The sequence below is a fragment of the Limulus polyphemus genome, unplaced genomic scaffold (assembly GCF_000517525.1).
Source record: "Limulus polyphemus unplaced genomic scaffold, Limulus_polyphemus-2.1.2 Scaffold799, whole genome shotgun sequence".
NCBI classification, from domain to species: Eukaryota; Metazoa; Arthropoda; class Merostomata; order Xiphosura; family Limulidae; genus Limulus; species Limulus polyphemus.
Window position 1 is genome coordinate 239219 of NW_013666409.1, and position 25997 is coordinate 265215.

Consider the following 25997-nt stretch of genomic DNA (forward strand, 5'->3'; position numbering starts at 1 on the left):
ATTTTATATTCTAGCTTGTCAATATCGGTAATTTGAGTATTTTGCTAACATCTAATTTGAACCAGTGCTGCATTCAACATACCACATGACACACAAAAATCGATGTTTAGTAGCGTTTTTTTAATATTTACTTTTAAATTAAAAAATTGAGTAAGGTATAATACTAAACCAAACTTATTGACATAAATTCATGAAATAGTAGTTCAATAAAATTTTGAATGCAAGTCAACAAACACGATGACATGGCCTTTCAACCATGATCCATCTGGAAAGGGTTAATTTGATCTGGACCCTCCTCCTACCATTGGAAATTCATTTCCTGAAACCGTTTGGTCATGCCCTAGCCACTCTACACCTTGAAGCACATCCATTTTACCTTTCCCCACATTTCTCTCTGTAGATGGTTCTTCTACAGGATTGAGCTTCCAGTATACTGTGGTTCAGATTCCAACTCAACCAGTTTTCTCACCCTTTTTTGGTTGTACTCCTTCCTCTTTCAGCCCGTGTATGTGACATCTATTTTCACACTGGGCGCTAGAGTATACCTGGTACAGAAGTAGTGCAGTCACCCACATGTGCTCCTGTCCCAATGGGGATCACACTTCATGGGTGTTTTTCAGATGCTTTCAAAGAATACTTATTTCTGTCCCTCGCACCAGTCCTTCTGTCTATTTAATGTGAGATTCTAGCTATACATGTGAGTGGAGGTAATGTACTATATCAGAAGTTGTTATTTTCCTATACTGAAAATATATTTCTGATAGGTACTTATCTCCTCTCAAACTTCCCACCCTTTCTCCCCACTGCAAACCAGTGCTTTCTTTTCTGTCTCAAAGTGATAATTCAGTAGAATCAAATAGAGGGAGTCACATGCATCAGGAGGGTGTGTTGCATTCCTAATGGTGGAAGGTTGTTGCATGATGATTTGCATGGGATATGCAGTTGAACCACATTGATGGCGATAATTCAAGGCCTGTGGCATGTGAAAAAAAATGTTTGCATATAAAGGGCAGCACTGAACAAGAGGGAGGTAAGGACCTATTAAAATATATTTTCAGTATAGGAAAATAATAACTAATTCCTATTTTTCAGAGAGAGAGAGGTAGATAAACGTATATTTGGTATATATTAATTACAAAGTGCTCTGTATAATATTATTATAGGTGAAGATTTCTGTAAGGATGGATGAAAGGAATATCTCATTAATGCAAAACTTGAGGGTATAGATCTACTAACTATTAAAATGATCTTTAATTCATAGTCAGATGTTGATAGGCCATATGTTTAGTTATCTCAGACTTAACAGTTTTTCCTTATGCATTTTATATAAACTTTTAATAGATTTTTGTGTTTTTCAGAGCTACTGTGGCAAGGTTGTAGATGAATACATTGAAGTTGAAATTACTGTCATATTCATTGATGCTCTTTTACAGAAAACAGAAGCATACCGACACATTTTGTATAACACGCAAATACAGGCAAGTCCTTTTTTTAATGTAATCCTTTTATTTAGTTTAAGATACAAAAGTTGGCCTCAACTGTGACATTTTTTCAATGGAACTATAATTTCAGAAGCTAATATCTTTTTTTTTTGTTAAACTGCAAATTAAAAAAAAAGAATTAATAAAAATACATGTTTCTTCAGTGCAGTATCATAAGCTTCACTCACATGTGTAAAAATGTTACTTGAGGCATGCAAGTATAATATATACAACAAGGGACCATTTGGTTACTCAAGGCTGTGTTTGCACACCCACTCCTGAAGAAAAGTAAAAAAAGACTTAAAACCCATGCTTTATTTTTTTCAATCTTCCCTCTCAAACTCCCATAACATGTTAGCCTTTCCTACTGCCAATGGCAACTCATTTCATAACTAAATCACTCTGTTAGAAAAATAAAACTATCTTAATTGGAGCCTAGCCTGTTTTTAACAAATCTTAAACTTGTGCTATCTGATCTTATTGTCTTCAGAATACAGCACAAAGAATTTAGAGGCCTTATCACATCAGTTCCTTGGATAATCTTGTGAACTTCAATAAGATCGTCACTTAATTTTGTTTTCTTAACCTATATCCATAAAACAATCCGTTTGTCCTCAGATCATCCTAGTAGCCCTGTTCCAAAACTTTTCAATGAGTTAGTATCCTTTCTTAGATAAAATTAAAATTTTACATAGTATTCCAAGCTAGTGACCCCTAACTAGAGATAATTTCTATTTTTACTTGTATTTACTATGTCTATAACTACACCTTAAAATTCTGTTAGCTTTATTACTAACAAAGGAACTCTGTCTCAGTGGAATGAGTGAATTAGCTACCACTCTGCCAACATCCTTTTCTTCAAAGTTAAAACATACAGCAAGAAAAAGAAAAAAGTTGAGTTACGTTTTAATAAAAGAATTAAACCAGCTGGAATTGAAAAAGATACTGTTTATAGTATAGAATTTATGAATTATAACAGTCTTTACATAGGGGTTATTAGGCATAATTTGAGTTCAAGAATAGATAATATAGATATGTTTATGTTTATCTACATTTTAATGATATAAAGCATCACATTGAAAAAGATTGTAAAAATTCTGTTGTGAAACCTTACATTAACAAATGTAAAATAAAAGAAGATTGTGTAATAAAAAAAGAACCTTTCTATGAATAACATCAAAGGAACAGTATATATCTATTGCATCATCAGTAGGGGAATATAAACATGTACTAAATTCAGGGTTTGCACACATCCATGAAAACCTTAAAAAGTCTGTGAATTTTAAAATAGCAAACCCAATGCTTTAAAAGCTCTTGAAATTTGACACTTGTTTTCTTTACAAGATTCTTGAAAGTACTTGATTTTTAAAATTAAAAAGAGTGCAACATAAAATAATTGCACAATAAATAACTTATTAAGAATATGATCCAGCCTTAAAAAGACTACATGTTTCAATGTTCTATGCCACCATCTTTATACTTACTATAATTAAAAGTCATTGGCCAAGTATCTATCCAACTTACCAATAGACCCAACTCATTCTGTAGTGCTTCAACATCCCCAATACAGACATATGTATTTAAGGGTTAATTTTATCAGAAAACTTTACTAATTTACTAATTATTCCCTTATCAATATTGTTGATGTGAATAATAAAAAAAAAGGCCCGTAGAAATACATATAATTTTTGGGAAAATCCAGTCAAATGAAAATAGCTAAATACTTGAAAAAAACAATAAACAAAAAAAACATCATGATACAAGTTAAAAGTAAAACTAAAAGTTCTCTTCTAAGTTTTCTTTATCTAGAAAACAATGTTATGCACCACTGCCTAAATGAAGAATTATCTTTAAGTACTTATAGTGGTGGTAAATTTGCATAGAACCCTTTGAAACTGAATCATAAATCAATAACTTGTATTTTGGGCTGTAGCCTTATCACAGAATCTCTTTCAACCAGCAGCAAAGTAATGTATATGGGTGGCAAGGTAAGGAAACAAGAAATTCTGGCAATTGTTTCTTGGAGATGTTGCATAAACTGTTGGAAAGTCCAGAACCTACTCTATTCAAATATTCAATCCATATCATGGTAACTTATTTCAGTCAAGAGTTATAAGCAGTCAAAGAAACAGGGTTTCAGAGTGGCTGCACCACTTTACCAGCAATGATCACACACATAAATTGATTTTCTCTTTGTTGATTCTCAACTCAAATTTGACGACCTTTCTTCATTGTTTGTTTGAGGTTGGAGACCATTTGATATAGTGGAAGGCTACTTTTACTATTACCACTATCCTTTTTAACAACAAATCTATTTTTGAGTGCCACCACAACATCTATTGGCTTGATACATTGATTTGCCTTAACAAGGGCTGTTAAAGAATCCATTCTGATCACATATGCAATGGCTGCACAGGTTACAAGCTTAATATCTCAGAACCTTGCACATGCAGCTAATTGTGGGAATAATAATGATGATTGATGATGATATACTGAAGAGTAGTCATGATCAATGGTTTTGGCTTGAAAAACAGATACAGTGACCAGTGAAGAAGAAAGAAAAAGGCTGACATAGTGAATCCTTTGGTTACATAACAAGAAGTACTGTAATTAACTATGGGGTTTCTGCTAATGATGTGGCTATCCATAACTCGGTCACTTATTGTCTGGCTTGGAAACTGTAAATTGTAATTGTCATGTGTTTTTTGTTTTGATTATTGATGAACTTGCAAAGAAACCCTTGAAACTATTAGATATTTAGAAATATTTACAAAACTTTTAGAATCAGTATCCAAATCTTAAAGAAGCTAGGATACATGTTTTTCAGTAGGTTAGTGTTTTGTTTTTATAAGGATAAGTAAATGTAATGTTTTTCAGTGCAGTCATTATGGAAGTTGGCTACAATATTCCTTCTGTGTGATGCCTACAGAATGTGGGTCATGGAGAAAGAATCTAAGCCTCATGTAGGTACAGTTAGAGAAGAGCTTGTATATCTGGAGCTGGAGTGGGGATTCTATCTCATGTGTCTTAAAGCTTTATTAGGTATGTGCACATGAAACCAACTTAAACTTCAGGTTGATGTAAGTGATTGTGATCACTTTACAAACACTTCTTGATGAACATTGTTGAAATTTAATTATGTGATATGACAGTCTTAGTATATGTTCTTAAAATAAACTTGTGCTTACTTGTCATTTAATGTAATTCTTAAATGTTATAAAAACACAATCTTTTCTATAATTACCCTACTTAATCTGTGATATTTTTTTGTAATCATTATACTTTTAAACTAAAATTGAATTAAGAGGAAAGTTGTTACACAAAGAATTTGTCATCTTCAAGTATCATTTTTTTTTGTCCATATGTCAATCAATACAAAAATTATGTCATTGGAAATATAAATTAAATAATTTTGAAGACATACTTTAAAGATTTGAAAGTGTGAATATGGACAAATTAATACTGAGTAGAGTTTTATTTTAAATTCAGCTATGTTCACAGTTAATATATGTACCAATAAGTATGTATATATAGATAGATAAATAAGCAGGTTTTTCTATCTCATAGGAAATGCTGTTCACTTCTTACTTTTGGCTGTTGTAGGTTATGTGATGGACATCATTTTTAATGCTAAAAGAGAAAGGTTAGTTCTGATTTTTAACTTGCTAGTTAAGTCTTGTATTACAGTGTCACTGTGTGTCATATCCATATAAAATGTATTATATCTTGTACAGTTATGCATTAGTTGTAAGGATGTGCTGACTAGTTAGTTTGGATTATACCTTCTACATCTGTGGCTCTCAAACTGTTGTCTATGAATTCCTTGGAATCCATGAGCCTTTTAAACGGGGTCTGTGATGATAAATATCAAGTTTCGATATTGCATTTTTTTTAAAAAGAAATGATAGTATGTTCAATTAAATGAAAGTAATGTTGCCTTGTTTGAAAATTTGGTTATGTACCGGTTCATGTCTGTGCCACTTTTATATACTAATGTGAATATGGGGGTGTGAAAGATTGTCTTTGGTTCATGAAAAGGTCTATGTAGGACAGAAAGAAAAAAGAATTAATAGAACAAAATAACCATTATGATATCTTGTTTCAGGTTATTGTTTCTGACATCAACTTCCTATAAATTGCACAATTAATAGCAGTAGGTCATATTAACAAATATGCTTATGCAAAGAAAGTGCTAGGACATATTGCACCTAAAGGTACATTTTAAAAATAATTATGTTTACAAACTACATTATCTCAGTCCTAGACATTATTGTCACATGAGAGCTTTTAATGGTTATAGCAACTTATGATGGAGCATGTCACACAGATTCAAACAAGGACAGAACAAATTCTTACACTAAAACATCACTTAGCAGAAACAGTTTGTTGATAACTGTTGATGAAGGGATTGGGTAATACTACAAAAAAAAAAACTTAATTATTATTGGCAATGGATTAATCCATAATCAGTCACTTTCATACCAACTAATCTCTGATATGTGTGTGATTTTTGCAGCTTTTAATGTTATTCATTACCAAGGAAGGGGTCAAGTAGGAATTTGAAACATGTTGTATGTCATTTTATTAAAGAATGACAGGTTTATTCATCATTTGATAATTTATAAAAAATAATATTTAAATTGTCATTTTAGTCATAATTAAATATACTACTGACAAAATGGCAAAGTGATATGAAATTGCTGTGGATAAAATTAAAATTCAGTATGTAGACACTTCATAGTAAAAGCTATTTCAACAAATTATATATAATACTGTGAAGACAAAAATAGACAATAACAATAAAAATTTTGTTTATATCATTTGATAGTACCTTTAATATTATAAACTTATTTTTAACTTTGCAGTGGCTCTGTGAGTTCTTTGATTCCACTATGACAGTGCATTGTAGTATTTTTCGTATCATTAGTAACCATGTTTACATAACAACACATTAAAGGAATAGCACAAGTCTGAATAAAGTATTGATGTAACTTGTTCTATCATTTGTCATTCAGTGGATTCTTTAAACTTACTTGGTTAAAATTACTGAGAAGTTCATTCTGTGCAACGAAACAAATTAGTTTATTTGTTCCTTAACATTTGCTAAAGTACACAGTTGTAGGTGTTAGTTCACAAATAGCATTTTCACATTTCAACAGAAATCTACTCGCAAATGATATTATGACTAACATACAAATATATTTATCTGTCCAACTTCACAGCTGTTTGATAAAGTAATTAAATATACATGATAACTAACACTGATTTGAATACTTCACTAACTTCTCAATCACTGAACGAATTGAAAAACGACTCATTGATTCTCATATTTACAATATATCTTTGATTCTAGATTATTAACAGTCACAAAAATTCTGGCTATTCCAGGACTACTTTTATAAACTTTCTAAATCTAGCATTATCATCATTTTAACAGCTCCTTTTAGCAACTAACTAAATTAAAATATTGAAAATATAGTACTGTTCATTTGAGATATAATGGAAAAGGTTTTGGATATTATGTAACTTTATAGTTACTTTTCACACTTAAGCTTTTAATTGTGAGTGAATAAAGAATGCGTATAAAAGTCTTAAGTTGTTCAATTAACTAACTAAAGTTTTATCTTAAAAGAAACTTTTGGGAGAAAATGTAATAATAATTTTTGTATTATTACATATATATAAATAAATGGTTATTAAAAAATATTGTATTTCTTACTGAAACTTGATTCTTTGATAATTAAATGTAATTCAATAAGTTAAAGAAATAGAAGACATAGAGAAGTGGTTGTAAATAACAAAGCTTTTTTGAAACCATAGTTGACAACATAAATATATTTTGAATAAGCTAGTCTGAATCTATGTACTTCAGTATTTCTGCTTATTTATTAACTAATTACTAATTTGTTAATGTGCTACTGATTGCTAATCACCTATAGATTTCATGGGAGACCTCTTTCTTTATTTAATGAAAATGTTTATAGTTTAACAGGTACAGGAGTCTTATTTTTTATGCAGTAGAATATTCTTTACCACATGTGAACAAACTTAATAACCATTTGGGGGGGGGGTTAAAAAAAGTACTATTCTAATTGTTTCAAAGTATAAAACTGTTTAAAACAGTTTTAACTTGATGGATAAGATCTGTATCTTTTGATTTAGCTACTTTGAAATCTGAAATTATTCCTAGTATCTACTGGATATCTAGTTAGATTGATACCATCTTTCTTATTTTCAAATATATCATTTAGATCATAATGGCAGTTAACTTTTTTAAGCTTTGGTTAAGTAAATGTACAGAATGGTTCTAGATACTACCACATATATTTAGAAACTTTAAATTCAAGCTATTTTGGTTAGTAAAATTAGTTAACCCATCTTATACCTATTCTTTTATTTGTTTTCTAATAGGCATACAGAGTGTTTTCCAAGTGAGAACAAATTGAAACTAAATTTATAAAATTAATTTTAACAAAAATTCTGTCTTTATGTTAGATGCATATATTTCACCAATGTATATGTAATTTGTATGACTTTTTTTTTGTATAATCTCAACTGTGGATTGGAGAACATGTAAAATAATTTTTATGTATTAATTTTAGCATTCTTTTTGTTAGTTTTCCATGGAAGAAACTTTTTATTAGCCTAATTTTAACAAGCTTTGGAAAAATCTTCTTTATACCATCTATTTTGTGGAGACAAGGCAGTGAAATTGGTCAAGTCACTGACATTTTAATCACCGTATTTGTTCTTGTATCCCACATTCAAGCTGTAAAAGGTGAGAATATAACGATGAATGTTCACTTCTTATGCCTTGTTTTTTTTAACATATATTAACAGCATCCTGAAAGATTGTTTTATATTACATGCAGTATTTTAATAACAAGTCAGTTTTTGAATTTGGTTTTATCAGATTTCATCCAAAGTTGTCACTAAATTTCAGAAGTTAACATTTAGATAAGTAACCAAACAGTAACAGAAATTTATTATGAAAGAAATGAACATAGCCATTTCAATTCATTAAATATGAATAACTTGCCTAAATCATAGGTAAAAATTAGAATTCAGAAATGCTATTTATCTTTCTGCATCATTAAGATCTCTTATCTTGCATGCAACTGTCATGGAATTTCCTGCACGTGCACAAGTCATGAACAAACTCCAATCCTACCTGTGTCCACATGTATTGCACCAACCTATGATGTGATCATCATGATGCTATAGCCCTCAACCAACAGGAGGGTGACACAACCTCTTTCTTTCTTTAGCACTGTCTGTGTTCAGACATGGTTTTTCCTGTGCTTTTTGAGTTTCCAATTGCCTTGATCAAATGTCATTTCTTCTTTAGTGCTACATTACTTTTGTTCCATCCACCTGATTGAAACTTCATATTTTCTAGTCACCAAAGTTATAATTTTTGTTCCTTTCAACAATGTATGCAAAAAAAAAAATCTTGAAGCCCACATATTCCATTTCTGGTATTTTATCCTACTGAATCAATGGTGGAGGCACCTTATCTGTTCATGGAGCTGACATTTAGTTGTTATTCCTTCAGCTCACTTAGTATAGCACACACTTGCGTATGGCAACTTTCGAATTTCAATCCTTGGTGTTGTACTATCAACGTCATGGATAACTTACATTATCACCATCTTATAGAGTTGTGATGAACCATGGTGTAACAACAGATTATCTGCTGAAGTATTTCGTACCTTATTTGCCACTATCATGCATCAAGTGGCTAGTTCCTTTTTTTTGGCTTACTACTTCTCCAGTTTAGGCCCCTTATCATTGTTTCATTGTCTTCTGTGGAACCTGCTTCTCCTGTGGACGATTTTATCCAGCTCTTCCACCTTCACCCTTTGCTTCTGCCTCCTCTTTCCCTGATAACGAACAGATATTTCCTATGCTTATAAATCAGCTACATGTTATTCTTTTTTGCTTGTATATCATAATGACTCCTGGGTTGTTTTACTTGAATCTCCTTCTGTCCCAAACTCTACATTTTTCTCCATCTTTCTTGTTCTTCTCATCTTTGTGACTTTTTTGCTGTGACCTCAGATCATGGTCCTTTTATATTTCTTGAAACCCAATTTCTTATGTCTGTTCTCTTTGTTTGGGGTGCTCCTCTTTTTTTTCTTGTCTTTTTCTTTCTAAAATTGTGCTCATCTTTGTTTTTTCTTTACCTTACTCCTTTGCTATATCTCTGCTCTTCATCATGACCTCATTTTGCCACTTTGGCTTCTGTCTATTTTGACCTGGTTTCTTTATTTTTGGAATCTCCTCAATCTGGATCCTTTCCTTTAGGATTTGTACCTACTTTCTTCGTTTCTTCATGACTTCATCTTGCGTCTTTTCTTACAGGCTAAGTCTTGGGGAGTGTTCTCAACTCCTTGGAATTCCAGGTTGATGTTGCCCACCAGCAATCTTCCATTGTTTCCTGGATCATTAGACCATGAATGTCTTGACTTTCCTCAGATGTCATGTCAGACTAACCCCACTTCTGTTCATCATCTCCCCTACTGCAGATTTTGAATTAATCATCTTCACTAAAGATTTGTCCACGAATATATGGAGTCAAAGTGTTGACTGCTCTGAGTGCAGAGTGATTTTCATGATTAAAAATACTTTGCTTCATCTGAAAAATTTCAAATTTCATTTGCATAACCTCTAAAACCTTTAAAGTAAATGTAATTTTTGTTCAGTAAAACTATATTTTTTCTGTTATTTTCTCCACTCTAACTCTAAACAGACTCGGTCGATTTGACTGACCTTGTAACCACCTAAAAATATGACATAAATCCAAATTACCCTTTTTTTTTCTAGAATGAATTCAGATTGTAACAGGAACCTACTGCACTTGTTTATCCTAAATAGTTTAAGGCTTGTAACAGTATGCATCTGTTTATCTGTAATTTGTTTTATTGCCCTTTGAACCTTGTCTAGTTAATAATCCCACCACACAAATTGTAGATTACTCGCCAAACATGTAGTTCCTGTTACCATACCGAATGACATTAAGCAAGAATTACTCATAAACATACCTCATGAAGAATTTTTATCATTTTTCATTAACTTACCTAATATAACCTTATCCAATCTAATAATTCTCTAATTTTTATATTTGTAACTTTTATTACAATAAATAAAGAATTTAGATGAAAAACAAGATATGTAGTATTTACCTTTGACCTCGTATATTTCTTGTCAGTTACTGATGAAATTTAAGCCTACTTTTCTTATACTAATACTCTAAATACTTTTTATTAACTGTGGCTCATAAAATGGCTCTGCTTTGTTTTTTTTCTTTTTCAAGTACAAACTTTTATCTCATAGCTCTGTCATCTCTTGACTGATTTGAGATCTAATCACAGTTTCAGACTCAGGAGGTCAAACACTTTCAGTTGATGTATTTGACCACACCCAAGGTCTCATAGATTAATTTACACTAATCCTGCCTAAAAGAATTTCAATTTCAGGATAGGCTGGTAGAGGTCCTGATGAGTAATAAAATTAAATCCAGTAAACGAGCACCCTATACTTGGTATTGCTGGTGCATAAAAATAATGCTAATATAACGGAAAAAAATATTTCATAGATTAATTTACTTTAATCCTGTCCTGCCTAAAAGAATTTCAAGTGCCATGACTATTGAGGATTCCCTCTTGTTTACTTAAATAATGCAACTAAGAACATAGAAAAATAACATACGTAAGGCAAACAATGTCTTATAACTATGATAATTTAACCGGCTTTCTATTTTGGCATAAGAGCTTTAGAATAATTATTTAAGCTTCTTGAAACAAACACTGTGAGAGAAACTTTGAAACTAAAGGAGTAGACAATACTCTATACTGAAAACAATGTAATATAATACATCATTTGATAGAGTAAAACTTTATTTTTCTATTCGTTATAAATAATATAGTATAAAACATCAGAGAGAACTATTGGTAATTTGTGAAAGAGAAAATGTGACAGATGGGCGTGGCAAGTGGTTCCCATTTTCTTGTTTATGACTGCATAAACAAATAAAATTGAAGGCTATCAAAATATTTCTTGGTAATAGCTATATTATAATGAGTAAGTTACATTAAATTCTGTACTTCAGAGAGGAGTGGTAAGTAAATTAGAGGAGGGGGAAGACCTAGAAAACAAATGTCACAATTCTCATATTAGGGGAGATTTAGGATTTTTTAGAAATATTTCCTGATACAATTAAGAACTTAAAACATATAATATTAAAATTTGACTTACTACATTTTGATGCGAAGTTTATTTGTATACATCTTTATAAATATAATAGTACTGTCTGTTGTCTGTCCACATAAATACTTTGCAGGGTGTGGATGCATCTTTACCAAATTTGGTATGGAGTTTCATCAGGTCCATGTGGAGATCCATAAAAATTTTCAGTTCTGCATGTTGCAGTTTTTACCACTAACTCGTCTCCTTTGGATGGAGGTTCATTGAGTCCATGGGAAGATACATACAGATTTTTCAGTTTTTGTAGTTTTTATGGGAGTTTTTGCATTTTTTACCACTATTTTGCCCCCTGTTGATGGATCATCACCAAATTTGGCATGAGATTTGTTGGGTCCATGTAAAGATACTTGCAAGCTTGCAGTTTCACATTTTGTGTTTCATACAATTACATATAAAGCTCTTTTCATGTCCTAAGATAACCTGTTATTTTCTCTACCCTATCTCAAAACAGGATCGGTCAATTCAACCGACCTTGTAACCACCAAGAAAAAAATCAAAATAAACCTAAATTACCTTTTTTCTTTCTAGAATGACTTCAAATTGTAACATGAAACTACATTCATTCTCCAAAGTAACTCTAAGTTTGTAACAGTATACATCTATTTACAATTCCATTTTATTGCCCTTTGAACCGTGTATAATTACTATCCACGCCATTATAAGTTGTAAATCACTCGGGGAACGTGCAGCTCACGAGATGCTCATGTGTGTGCTACATGAAACATTTTTATTATAATATTATTATTTATTTTACCTAATCTAATCTTAATAAACCTAAAAGGATCCCTAATTTAAATTGTAGTTACTTTTATAATTATACATAAAGAATAAACAAGAAATAAAATACTTAACCAATCTACTTTTTTCTTGCTGTTGGGTTTCGAAGAGAGTTGACCCTAATTTTTTATACTATAGATAGTAATGCATTTAATAATTTTTATTTAATTAAATAATGCACCAAAGAATATAGACTAATAATTTGCAAAAAGTAGATAAATTCACTTACCTCTCAAAATTTTCCTGGCTTTCTAACTATGTGCCATTATTTCTGTGCACATTCTAACACGTTACACAATTATCATAACACAAAAAACTGAGATAATACAAAAAAGAGGCAAGGCAAACCAGATTGATTGTAAGAAGAGAAAATAAACACTCAATTCCTTATACTTGGTGTTATCAAATCCCACTGAGTGGCTGGTATTGCCTCACAGGGAATATTTAACCGAAATCTTTATTGAGTGGGAGAGAACAGAAAGCATTAAACCCATCTGTTCCTGCTCAGTTCCCACCAATGCGATGGAGATTTTTGCAAGACTGCTGTGGCAGTATTTTTATATAACTGACATGGCCATTTCTACATCTTTTAGAACAACAGGTGTATCTCTGCCATTACACTCTCTCTCGTTGGGAATCCAATTCCAAATGATTGTGTCTGATGACAGTGGTCCATGCACACTGGTATATCTCCCCTTCCCATTGCTCTAGTGGAGCATAGGAGGACTCTTACTCTCTCAGTTCCAAGCTGCTATGGATGTCTATATGGACCCACCTTTACTGTATCTCCCAAGCAGTTCTCAGTGGATATGTCCAACCAAAAAGGACTTGGATTTACCTCAGAACACAGATGTGAGCTCCTCCTTCCCTCACCTATCGTTACAGTATCTATCTCTAGCAAGTATTTCACCAAGACAGAATGGCCTAAAGCCCTATCCACACTGCAGACCCTTAAAGTTTTGCCCACCTTGGTGACATGTTGCAATCAGCACTTGATTTTCCCGATGTATATTGTGCTACTCTCTCTGTAATATGAATATTACCAACAAATTAGGTGAAGAGTATTCCCTGCTTGAGGAAGATATGGTCTCCCACTGGATGTTGGTACATTAGGCAACACCTAGTTTTGTGAAAGTCGCATCCCATGGACTTTCTCTGTTTGTTGCTATTTCAGAAAGAAACTTATCTTTGTAATTGGTCTGCACTGGCCCCCCTTCAATCTTCAGCATGGGATTCTAGCTCTTATTGGTGCAGAGAGGAAAGTAGTTTCTGAAGTTGATATCTTCCTTACTTGAAGATATATTGCAGATAGATATGTCCCTTCACCACCTTTCCATCCTTCCTCCCCACTTCTGGTGCATTTTATTTGCCTTGGTAAGAATGAAACTGTGATCATGTGCTAGTGCTCATGGGGAGTTTTGCATGTGCAAATAGTATCACTCTCCTATTTGTGGGTGACACAGCATTATTAAGATTATATCATAGGTTTGCACAATACATGAAGACACGTGTAGGGGTGGGAGTTTGTTCAAGGCTCGAAATTCCAGGGCAGTTGCACTCGAGGTAATACCTCTTAATGGTACAGACAGGCAAGTATCTACCTGAAATACATCTTCAGGAAAGGAAAATGGTTGTAAATATTATATTTTCACCTTTAGATACATCTTTTGGACAGCACATTTACAAACCTTCAGTACATATTTTCTGGATAAGGACATTATTTCTATTCCTAAAAATATGAAAGTTTGAAATATAATTTAATTTTTATTTCTTCATCTGTGCCAATTTTTTTTTAAATTAGTGTTCATAGGATATAATACTTTTTACTCAAATGTCAGTACTATTTTTACACACAAGTTGCGTATAGTAAGTTATTAATTGGTTCAGTAAATGTTTTTAAGTTGTACTAAAGTTAGTGCCGAAATATTAGTATTCTTTCACAAAAAATGTATATTGGAATTACTTCTCATTACCACATATGAAGTATTATGATAATTGGTATGTAAACAATAATGTAAAAAATTAAAATGTTCATGTTTCTGGAAGATTAGAAAGGGCAAAAGTATAAAACTAAAAGAAATTGAAATTTCAGAAAAAAAATTAAGTTTATGTTATATTTCTTTTTAATAAATCCAAATATATATATTTTTCTCAGTGATTCTTAGCTCTTCCACATGCTTGTCAACATTTCAAGTGCTTTTTACATATGCTGTACAAACCAGAGTGGAGGTTCTTCTCAACATGATGGAATTCTAGGTTAAAATGTAGCATATTACCATGAAACAACTTCAATCTGTAACGTAGATATCTAAAAAAAAAAATTTTATGATATCAAACTTGTACTTACAGTAATTATTGCTTGGAAATGTAACAGTACTATAAGATTAACTAGTAATATCATTAAACATAATTTTTGAAAATAGAGATTGTTTCAGCATCTTGGAGACAAGTTGTTCCTAGAAACTGTGCTGTTCAAATAGAAATATTAATTGAATGTGAATAAAAAAATAGTGAAATGAAGTTGTTGTCTCTCTTATTTTAATAAAATGTTACAATCTTTCTGTATTCGAAGAGTATGATTAAGTTAATCATGGATCTCTTGCTGTTTAATAAACTGTCAACATTGATTAATCTCTATATATAGTTTTTTATATTTTCCATTTGAAATATTTTATATGCACTAAAGTTATACACAGTATACAAGACAATTCTTTAACATATTTTATGAATTCATTTCAGATAGATACCCACATGTAATAATATAAGTTTGGAATATTAAGTGATTCAATATTAAGTAATTTTTAAATGTTTTTTAGACAGAAGCCATTCTTTAAACTCCTTATATTTAACAGTTTAGATGGAAATGATTTAATATCAGTATTTACTGGATAGCACCACCTAATACATTTTAATTCTTATGAACATCTTTAAGCTAAAATTGTTTAGTAAAAATTAATTATATTTTTACACCTTTTGCTAGGTAGTTTGTGTGGAATATTTCACCACCTCTAAGTAAAAAATTAAATACAAAAGTCACTAGTTTATATGAAAATTTTTTATTCACTCATAGTACAGTTTGATGATCAAATATCAGTCATTGTCCTGGTTAGTAGCCAGTAGGATTACCTAAGACTAATTGTTAATTAGTTACTATTTTTTTATTATTACTAGGTAATAAGTAGTTTGTATCTTACATTTCTGCTGTTAACCTGCTGACATCTATAGGGAAGTCCTATAGCTAGGATTCAATCATGGGTATTCTAAAGAAAGTGGTGTGCTATTCACTGAAATAAGGTATCTTCATTTACAGTAAAATATTTTGTTGAAAAAACTGGGTTAGAATGCAAAAAAAAAAATTTAACTGATAAATGTAGTTTAAATGTACAAAATAGGGAACAGTTAAATATATGACGCAACAAATGATGGTAATGTAGACATTTCAGGGCTAAACTCTTCTTAAAAAAAAAAACTTTAATCTCAAACTTTTTTGAGATTAGTTTTGTGAAGAAAGGTTTAGAACTGAAACATCAACATTACCATCATTTTTTGTGTCATCTATTTAATTCTAACTTTTGAAAACACCTTAAACAATTTTATCTCCATTACAGCTTGAATCAACTACTATTTAGTTTTGGGAAAAGGTATCTAGGTTTTACTGACTTCTATGCTAGACTGACTGTGTCATCAATTAAGTGAATGTACAGATGGCTTCTTTTATTACCCTTTTTTTGGTCCATATCCTATTATTTCTGTATAATTCCCTTTATTGTATAATCTTCTCTGATCTGATGGACTATTCCGTACAGATTGGTATTAAAGAATCTTGTAAGTTTACTCCTCAGCTGAATTCTGCTTTTTGTCGGTCTTTTTTTCTCTCCATATATTGGAGTCCATAATCATAATGGATGTTGGGACTTTAGGTGGCTTGCTGGGTATTAATTGTATTGTGTTGTGGCTTTGATGTACTGTTATAATTTATGCTGTTTGCATATCCTCTGTGTGTCTTTGGAGAGACCTTTGACACAAAGAAATACATCTGTGTGGCATAAAAGAAAATTACTTGTTACCAATAATTACTTTGCTCCAGGCTACTTTTTTGACACTTGATACACCATATAACTCGGAAATAGGTGCATTACATCCATATTTATATGCTTTTCAATATTTCTTTGCACTTCTTACAAGCATTAGATATCTTGACATAGTTTTGAAGTGATTGTACAGTACATGGCATGGAAAATTTCTACTTTTATATGTGTTTAAACCTTTCTTTACCAGAAGTTCTTTTATCTGTCTCAAGTAATTTGTTACTGAACAACAAAAAAAAAAAAGAAGATAAAAATCATTTATAAGATTCATGTATAGTACGCTGGATAAAGTAACTAGGAACTGAAAAGTAACTTACCTTATTTTCTTATTCTGAGTTTTTCCATTGTTTTGGTAACTGTACTGCTTACTTTTATTTTACTTATCTTGGATTAGTTATAATTGGTTCACAATTATTAGTCACTGTTTTTACACCTCTACTACTCCTGCGAATTACAAATCAGAAGTTAGAAATAAAAGCAGGTTTGAGAATTTTAATGTAGTGCAACAGCCTGATGAAAAAAAAGGAGGCGACATTTTGGCTTCAATACTGAGGCCTTCTTCGGGTCACTGTAGGTACTTGTGTAGTGTCTTATAAAGGTAAGCACGGTCATATGATAAAGTTCAGGCTGAGTGGGTGTTGTCAGTAGGACTGTGACATCATATTATCTACAGGTCGCTGATGTGTAAGCCATTGTGGATGTAGATAACGTCTTTGACTTTTCTTTCTTTCCATTAGTGAGTTTTGTGTAAAATTTTATGCTGATTCCAGCTTCTGACACTACACAAGTACTTACAGTTACCTGAAGAAGGCGTCAGTATAGAAGCTGAAATGTCATCTTTTCTTTCAATAGGCAGTTGCAGTCCATTAAAGTTCTCAAACCTACTATGCCCAAAGTTTCACTAAAACAGCTTCCAAACAAATATTTTTACAATTTAATATACATTACAAGATTTCATTATAAAAACGTTCTTCATCCTGAAATAAGTTTCAGAATAAACATATCATAGGTAAACTTAAAATTTCAGTGGTAAGTATCTTATTACTAGTAAGAAATTTTATTAATGTTGTATCACATACGAGAAAGTATTAATAATGAATTTCTTTTTTTTTTTATCAAAATGTGTATTTCAGTGAAGAAAAGATGATATAGAAGGCTAATCTATTCTTTGATTTGCTACTCCTACTGCATCAGACTATAGTTTTTGCCAAATTCATGGTTCATCAATACTACCTGGAAAAGCAAATAAATAAAAAGTAAGTCTACTGAAGAATAATGAGTAGTTAATTGTGATGGTATAGACAAGTTATTCAAACACTTAAAATACATGACTAAAGAATTATATGTCAAAATCAAACATTACTTATGTTCCACCACCATATGAGGCTTTATATATTTGCTTTGTTCTTCCAAGCAGTACTGATGAACCATAAATTTCACTTCAAAAAAACAAATAAACAACTGGGTTTGATTTACTTTCTCTTATTTTATTTTTATGTGAAATTTCCAAAATTCTGTAAAGAGACTGTTTTGAAAAAAACAATAAAAATATTTCCTTTTGTATTAAAACTTCAGTTTTTCTTATTGTTGATCAGGAAGTTCCATTTTATATATACAATCAGTTTAAACTTGATTAATGTTTAGTAAAATATTTCCTTTGACACTTTATTTTACTTATTGTGGTAGTCACAGCTCCTGGCTATAAACCATAAAAAAAACATAGTTAATTTGACTGAAAAAATATATGAGTAATCTATGACCTATATTATCACATTAGACAAGGTAAAAATATTTTTGTCAATATTAATTTTGGTTAGGGTAAGTTTTATCTAATAAATATAGTTTCATTTCAATAAATAATAAGTTCATTTATTTATGTAAATAGTGTGAATATGATAAACTTAACAATATATTTAATAAATAAGGATTTCATTCATCAGAGTATTACCGTACTTGCTAAACCTTACTGGCCTAACCAATGTCTTGGCATAAAACATTTACACAAATATAATTTAACACAAAAATTTCAGAACTGAAAAGAATAAGGAAAACTATTAAAACAAAATTCCCAGATCAATAGTTTGTTCCTAAGCTTTCCAAACATCTCACTAAATTACATTGTTCTTTGCAGGAGCTACATCTAATTACTTTTTCACAACATCATGAGTTACTTCTCACACCATTTTACTCACTCTAAATTGATGTAAATAGTTAATAACCTACTCTATCCAATGGTATTAAACTTATCCTGTAGCTATTTTCAAAGCTGAACTTCATTAGTAGCTCATGGTGAGGTCATCAAAGTGTGGGAACAAGAGGCTGTACTAATAAAATCAGATAAAGAAACTTTGAGGATTACATTTTCAAGGGATGATACTTACTTAGCTTTGGGGTGGACAGAAAAATTCTAAAAAACATTTTTAAGTGTATTGTTTACAGGTAGAGCTCCTAAATGAACTGTCCATTTTTCTTTGTAAGTTATACTAAATGTTATAAAATAGTTATCATTATTATTTTTACTTTTGAAATTGATATGCAAATGTGCATTCAACACCTGAGAGTTGCTTATAGGTTAAATTTAGTCTTACATCATGAAGCTTAGTACTTTTAAGAATTGTATTCTCAGTGATGTTTGATTAAAAAAAAAGCTACTGGTGGTCCCTGTGTTTCTTTAGTATGTCACATTGTACTACATATTAAAATGTGTACAGAAATAGTATTTCAAAGATACATACAACATGATTCTAGATGTTTTATACAAGTGTTTCAACTAAAATTTTGTGTGCTGTAACCCAGTTCGGCTGACCTGATGAGTTCTGTTGTTGAGCAAATAGTGTTATTGGCAGTAGCATTCAACAAAGTATTACAACATTTCATTTGTAGCAACATGTAGTGGTCCAATAGGGAATGATTAATACCATCTTAGATCACATCTTCTGCTGTAATATCACACGTTACCTACTAACTTTGATTAACATTGAAAAATACACTGATAGTCCGAGTTTTCTTAAGATTATGTAGATAACCCAAAAGAGCAAAAAGTTAAGATGATAAAAGTTTACCTTTTCTTAGTGTTTGAAAAAATATATTTTATTACAATTTCTTCATTTTTTTTATGACTAACCCCTTTGCTGCAGGAGCATTGTTCACTCCCTGTACAAGACCCCTTCTTTATTGTAATTTTATTGAAATATTTCAAAGCCACCAAACCAAGTTATTATTTCACAGTAGAATCTTTTGTGATGAAATATTTTTGTTTTATTAGCTCTCAAAAATCATTTGCAGAACAGTTTTAGACCTGTTGATTTCAGTTATGTAATTTATTAATCTTATACATGCAGCACACACTTTATGTGCATCCAGTATTCAAAAATTGAGATAAATTTGGGGGCTTCTCTGAAATTCACTGCTTTTACTTTTCTGAGATGTTAGGGAGGGAAACATCTTATACAAGTGAAAACATAGCTATCTTTTTTTCTTTCTTTCAAATTTATTATGGCTAAATAGCAATATACAGCTGCAGAAGTAAAGCAGTGTACGTCTGAGAAGCACCATGATTTATCCAAAATTTTCTATAAAAACACATTATCCCGCTGGAGATATGTGATAGTCACATGACAATGTCTTGCCATCTACACAACATATACCTACCAGAAAACTTGATTCACATGGGATGTATTATATGAAAAAAAGTTAGTACATGCCAAAAATTCTGTGACACAATACAGGCAAAGAGTTTATTAAAATGTTTAGAGTTTATGATATGGACATATTTCAGGTCATGTGGAATGAAAAATAGGTCTGGGTTAAATAAGTTATTGTAAAAAAAGTAATCAAACTTAATTTGTTTTGTTTCTTTCAGCTACACTTCAAGTAACAGTTTTGATTAATATGTGCATCTTTTTGTTTAAGACTTCCTTATCCACAACTGCTGCCTTATTATTATTAGAGAAACATGGCTGTAGTTCTGCAGGACAGTGTATACACAGCTACGTTTTCTTCAGGCAGTTGCTACAAGAGGATCAACATTAACCATCTGCAAAACAGAAAAGTTCCAAAACCTTACTTTCTTTATGCTCCTGGAAAGTAAAGGTCTACACTTCCACACTTTATATTATGATGTGGTCTACTCAAACATATCCAACTTATGATCTGACTGCCCTTGGAAGTTTGGGCAGTGCATTAGATATATATATATTTTTTTTTTGAGGATGGGGTTGAATTTTTTTTCCCATTTCAATTCTGTTCTAATACAACCCTAATTGTGTGATTTTCTGAAGGTGTAGGCCCTTGAGTCTGCCAATTTTTTAATGTTAAAACAGAATTCCTATAACAGTTTTCTAGCCACACACAGATAAACTGCTGACAGATTACGATGTGATGTTTATTGTTTTGGTTTTCAGTGTTAGGGTTTTTAAGTATAAAAGATGAATGTTTTGTCATACGAGTCCATGCATATTGGTTTATTTGATAATTGTCTTATTCCTTTGTTATGTGTGTTTTGATCAAGATCTGTGGTAATTAGTGTCAAGTACTTTTGGTAGCCCTAAAAGTGGATAACTGATATTCCTTGGTTATTGCAGGTAGTTGGTGTTGTGCAGACTTCTCAGACAGGTGAATATTTGAGCTAAGACTTTTCAAATTTCTAGTTATCATTTATATTTGAGTTGAAACTCTTCTTGGTGTACCCGTGTCTTGAACCCTTTGTTGTCATAAATCTGTTGAGATATTAATGTATCCTTTTGCTATGTTTGGTTCTAGTATCTGTATGCGTGTGGTACAGAAAAATTAACAGAATGCTTTCTATCAAACTATGTTGTAGATGTTCACCACTGTCTAGTTAGGTAGGGGGCACTATGATGTCTGTGCCTAGTCCCTTCCTAATGACGCAAGAGGTTAAGTCCATGTTTAAATACATTTTTTACTGTTGCATGATTTCACTTGATATTTATCTCTTTCATTAAGGTAAACTGAAGAGTGATATATGAAACACTAATTGAAAACTCACTTCAGAAACCAATAAAAATATAAAGTTCCAGCACATATATATGACAAACCTTCACCTCAATAACAATAAGTGAAGGTGTAAAATTACATTCACCGTGTGACAGCACTATTGTACATACCCAAAGCTCTTTCCTTCATCCTCAAACATGAATGGAATTATTTTTTATTTCCATAAAAATTTGATATCACTTTACCAAAAATTTACTCAGGCTGATTTGAATGTGAAGCCAATTAGTCTGAATTTCATCTTTAATTTCTTTCTTCATTAGCACTTGATACTGTACAGAAATGTAATGACATTTTATTTGAATGATTTGTATATACGTGAAACTACTAGCAACACCACCTTTGGCTCACACAGAATTCCTGACCATTTGACAATGCAGTGCCATCTGTTGGTAGTACTAACCAAGATAGTCAACAAGGTTGTGATGAAGATGGGGCCATCTGTTGGTAGTATTAACCAAGATAGTCAACAAGGTTGTGATGAAGATGGGGCCATCTGTTGGTAGTATTAATCAAGATAGTCAACAAGGTTGTGATTAAGATGGGGCCATCTGTTGGTAGTATTAACCAAGATAGTCAACAAGGTTGTGATGAAGATGGGGCCATCTGTTGGTAGTGTTAACAAGATGGTCTACAAGGTTGTTCATACACTAGAAGTATTCCAAATAAATCCCATTATCTTTCAAGTTCTCTTTGATATAACTCCAAGGTACTTTTGAGCCTTTGATCTCCTTAATTTTGGTCTTGGGAGTTAATATCCAAATACATTGTATACTTGCATATGAACATTAAGAAAAAAGTATACAATTTTTGCTCCTGCGTGTACTGTACAACAGGAGAACCTTATGGCAGATATTACAAAATACTGATAGAGCAAAACTAATAAACATAGAAAATTCAGTCCTCTGAGAATAGTCAGTAAGTACTAGTTACACAATTCATTGAGAGAAAGCACATTAGTTAATACAGTCTATTAACTAATGTTTTTTGAAAAACTAACCCATACGAGATCAAATACTCAACCAGAACAAAAGTTCAGAAACTAGAAAAAAAATGTAAGGAATGCACTAAAGTTCTAGTGTGAAATATTCATATAAAGTGGATTTCGGTCACAAAAGTGATCAAACTGTTAACTATATTTCCTTGCCTAAATATCTGATAAAAAGCAATTTGAATGCTAAATCATAAGTTTCCAGTGAATAATAAAAGAACAAAGTAACTTAAACACTAAATTATGGGCAAATGAAGCTATAATATCACGTTGAAAAACTACAAAAAATCAGGCATATTACACTGTAAAAAAATAAATAAACTTTTGAGATGCATTAAAAAAACAATTTCTTGTTTAATAAATGGCCTTATATGAATTACTCATTGAGAATCTGATATTCATATCTTGAAAAAAAAAAGAACACGAAGGTGATTAATAATATCATCCAAGTAATCTTTCACTAGACAAACTTTCAAGCAAATACTTTTTGTTAAATCTAGTTTGCCTGAAACATTGCTAAACGGAAGTTTTCTTTCAGGTGATATTATTCAGCTTATTTATTCTTTCCATATATTCACATAGTAAGATACAAGTACACTGTTTGGTTTAGCATCAAGCTAAACAAAATAGTGTTTTTATTCTCATCATGACTGTAGCTCAAATTTATCATAGCTTGCACAAAGGTTTGATATGAGATTTTTAATGCAAGTATAACGATGCATACTGTCAACAAAAATTTCTAGAAAAAAGGAACACTTCTACAGCGTTTGAAAATTACATATGTAAACTTCTAGTCAGTAAAGATGGTATTTTAGACTGAAATACTAATACAAAAATAACTTGCTTAATATATTGGAAATGCTGTGTCTACTTCCTCAGCCCAGGCTTGGATACCTCCTCTGATGTCTCGTAAAATCACGTTCAGATCTGCTAGCTTAGGCTCAAGTAGTTGAACAGCTCTCTGAGAGTTATTTCCACGACGACATATAAAAAACACTGTTAAATAAAAGAATTAGTTAAATATTTAACCTCAGTGTACCTTAAGACATTGTAATTGTATAATGTTACTTTTAGTAGACTACCTCTCACTCACCTTGTTTGTTTTTATTGTCAAGTTTCTGTATGTAATTCCTAATTTTCTCCACTTCTATCGGGTCTTCAACTTTAGAAAATGGCACATCTTTAGGTAAAAATCAAGGTCAAAATATAATACCACAAACTATGTCTTTATACACAACCTTAGATGATATTCTAACCAGGAAGCAACTGCTATGGTAAAACTCATAAATTATACTTCAATAAATTTGAAAATGATGTTGTTAAAGTGACTATAATACATTAAACTAAATTTTTCTGCTGAAAATACTTTGAAGATAAATATATTATCACTTTCAACAGGAATAGAACTCCCAATATAATGACATTAGCTGTAAACATACTAAAGTTGTGAAAAACTAGCATGATGTAATCAGACTGCAAATACTGACCCATCTTTATACCATTCACCATCAGTGAGATCCATATATTGAGTAATTTTATGTTTTTGCCTAGCGCAAAACTCAAAGTAAAAAAAATCTGACTAAATAAAATTGAGTGAAATCACTAACTTCCAATGTAAGGTACATACAGGAATTTATGATTTATAGACAGTTTTACATCATTATTTAATTCTGGTAGTGCATATTGGTGTATAGAAGATAAGAATTTTACTTTTTCATTTCTTAGTAATTACAGACAAACACCATATGTTTGTAATTGTTATGTTGTTCAATTGTAGATGAATGAAATTAAACAAGAATGAAAGTTATAGAACACTATTTAATTACAATATTCTAAAATACAAATTACATCATAATTTTGTTTCAAACAGTAAAGTAAATATTAGGGATGTTAAGCCATTTTGGCCTATACTTTTATATTGGGTCATTATAATGCAAAAGTAATTTTAATTTCTATTAAGTCTCTTATTGAGGTCTTGCATGCCCACATTTTCATTGTTAATTTTACTATCAATTAGACTACTTAAACCTCCACTAAAAATTTTTCTGCATAAACATGTAGATATTCTTGAATCGTAGATATGATACACTCCTTATTGATAAAGATGTGCTCCACTCTTCAAGACCTGTATTTTTGTTGAATGTGTCATTATGACTAGTCTAGGCATGACTCTACTTGTAAGTTTGCTGCAGTAACAAAGTGTGGCTAAAGTCATTATTCTTGAATCACAGATATAATACACATTTGACCAGATACTACATAATAACACTCCATACAGCCTGTTTAGATGTATTAAACAGGTTGTATGGAGAGTGATTATGAAAAATAATGTTCCTAGACATAGTTTTTTTTTGCATTGTTTGTAACACTATCTGAACTATGAAAGCAATACTAAAGATGGAATGCCATGAGAAATTATTTACAGCACAACTAAGGTAAAATAATCATACAATCCCAGGAGGCAAGTCAACCACAGGAAGGATAAGCACAAAAGATGGAATAGCAGATCTCTAGTTATTAACATATGCATTTGCTAGTGTACCTGTATGCCATTAATACAGATCTAACAGATTTCTACAGGCATGTTTCAGAGGACAAAAAGAGTGATCAGTTAACTTCACTTGCCAAGTATGTGTGGAAAATGCAAACACAGGTTAACAAAGGATTATGTAGTAGTTTAAAGGATATTCCAATACATTTGTTAAAAGCAAATATCCCAATACATCTGACAAATTTCAAATGTCAAACGTAATACAGTTAAATGTGTTTGACATTACTGTGCACATTGCATATACAATTCTATGTGTTCCATAATCAAAGACATATTTTGTTTGTATTTTTATGTAGAAATTCAAATTTATAGACTGTTATCACAGTAGTTTAAATAGCAAAAATAAGGTTATACGAGCTACTCAAAACAGGAAAACCTTTTGATTCTTAGAGGAAATGCTTAGGACCAACATTTTTCACCTTGCTATGCATGGTACTTTACCTCCATTTCAGTCCTGGCCACTTTGTTGTGCTCCCACCCCTGTATACCATAACCCATCAGTAAAGTGAGATTAATTGTAATAGTTATGGTGTTTCCATATACATTTTTCTTGTGGCATAGAGATGTATTACAAAAATATGTTAAAAAATGAATAAACTGTCAAGTACCACAAGGGGTTGTTACGACAGAGGAAGTCACTCAACGCTGGGAGCATGCGTGCTGGAGTTTCTCGAAGGATCATGAATTTTCCTGGCAACTCTAGTTTGTTCGAGGCACCCTTTTTTTTAATATATAAGCCTGGCGAGAAGAACAAGCACGATGGAAGAGATATAGATAGATTGATGAGATAGATAATTGAGTCAAGCAAACAGTAGGCACCGTAAGTAAAG

General features: G+C 31.4%; 2 protein-coding genes across 5 annotated transcripts in view; one reads left to right on the forward strand and one right to left on the reverse strand.

Annotated features, from left to right (window-relative positions):
- LOC106460577 (protein ARV1-like) overlaps positions 1–15039 on the forward strand; it is a 23550-nt gene extending 8511 nt beyond the window's left edge. The window contains exons 3-7 of one of the 2 annotated variants that reach the window (XM_022387328.1): positions 1434–1478; positions 4364–4523; positions 5049–5124; positions 8099–8259; positions 14680–15039. In XM_022387328.1, the coding sequence (XP_022243036.1) occupies positions 1434–1478; positions 4364–4523; positions 5049–5124; positions 8099–8259; positions 14680–14780 (543 nt within the window). In that variant the 3' untranslated portion in view covers positions 14781–15039. Of the gene's footprint in view, positions 1–1358; positions 1479–4363; positions 4524–5048; positions 5125–8098; positions 8260–14679 lie in introns of both variants that reach the window. The other variant, XM_022387327.1, reaches the window with a different exon arrangement.
- A 4878-nt stretch (positions 15040–19917) lies between these two features.
- LOC106460580 (adenylyltransferase and sulfurtransferase MOCS3-like) overlaps positions 19918–25997 on the reverse strand; it is a 26420-nt gene continuing 20340 nt past the window's right edge. For 2 of the 3 annotated variants that reach the window (XM_013920300.2, XM_022387330.1), the window contains exons 12-13: positions 23710–23796; positions 23301–23612 (exon numbers count right to left, since the gene is read on the reverse strand). In XM_013920300.2, the coding sequence (XP_013775754.1) occupies positions 23461–23612; positions 23710–23796 (239 nt within the window). In that variant the 3' untranslated portion in view covers positions 23301–23460. Of the gene's footprint in view, positions 20649–23300; positions 23613–23709; positions 23797–25997 lie in introns of those variants that run through there. The other variant, XM_022387329.1, reaches the window with a different exon arrangement.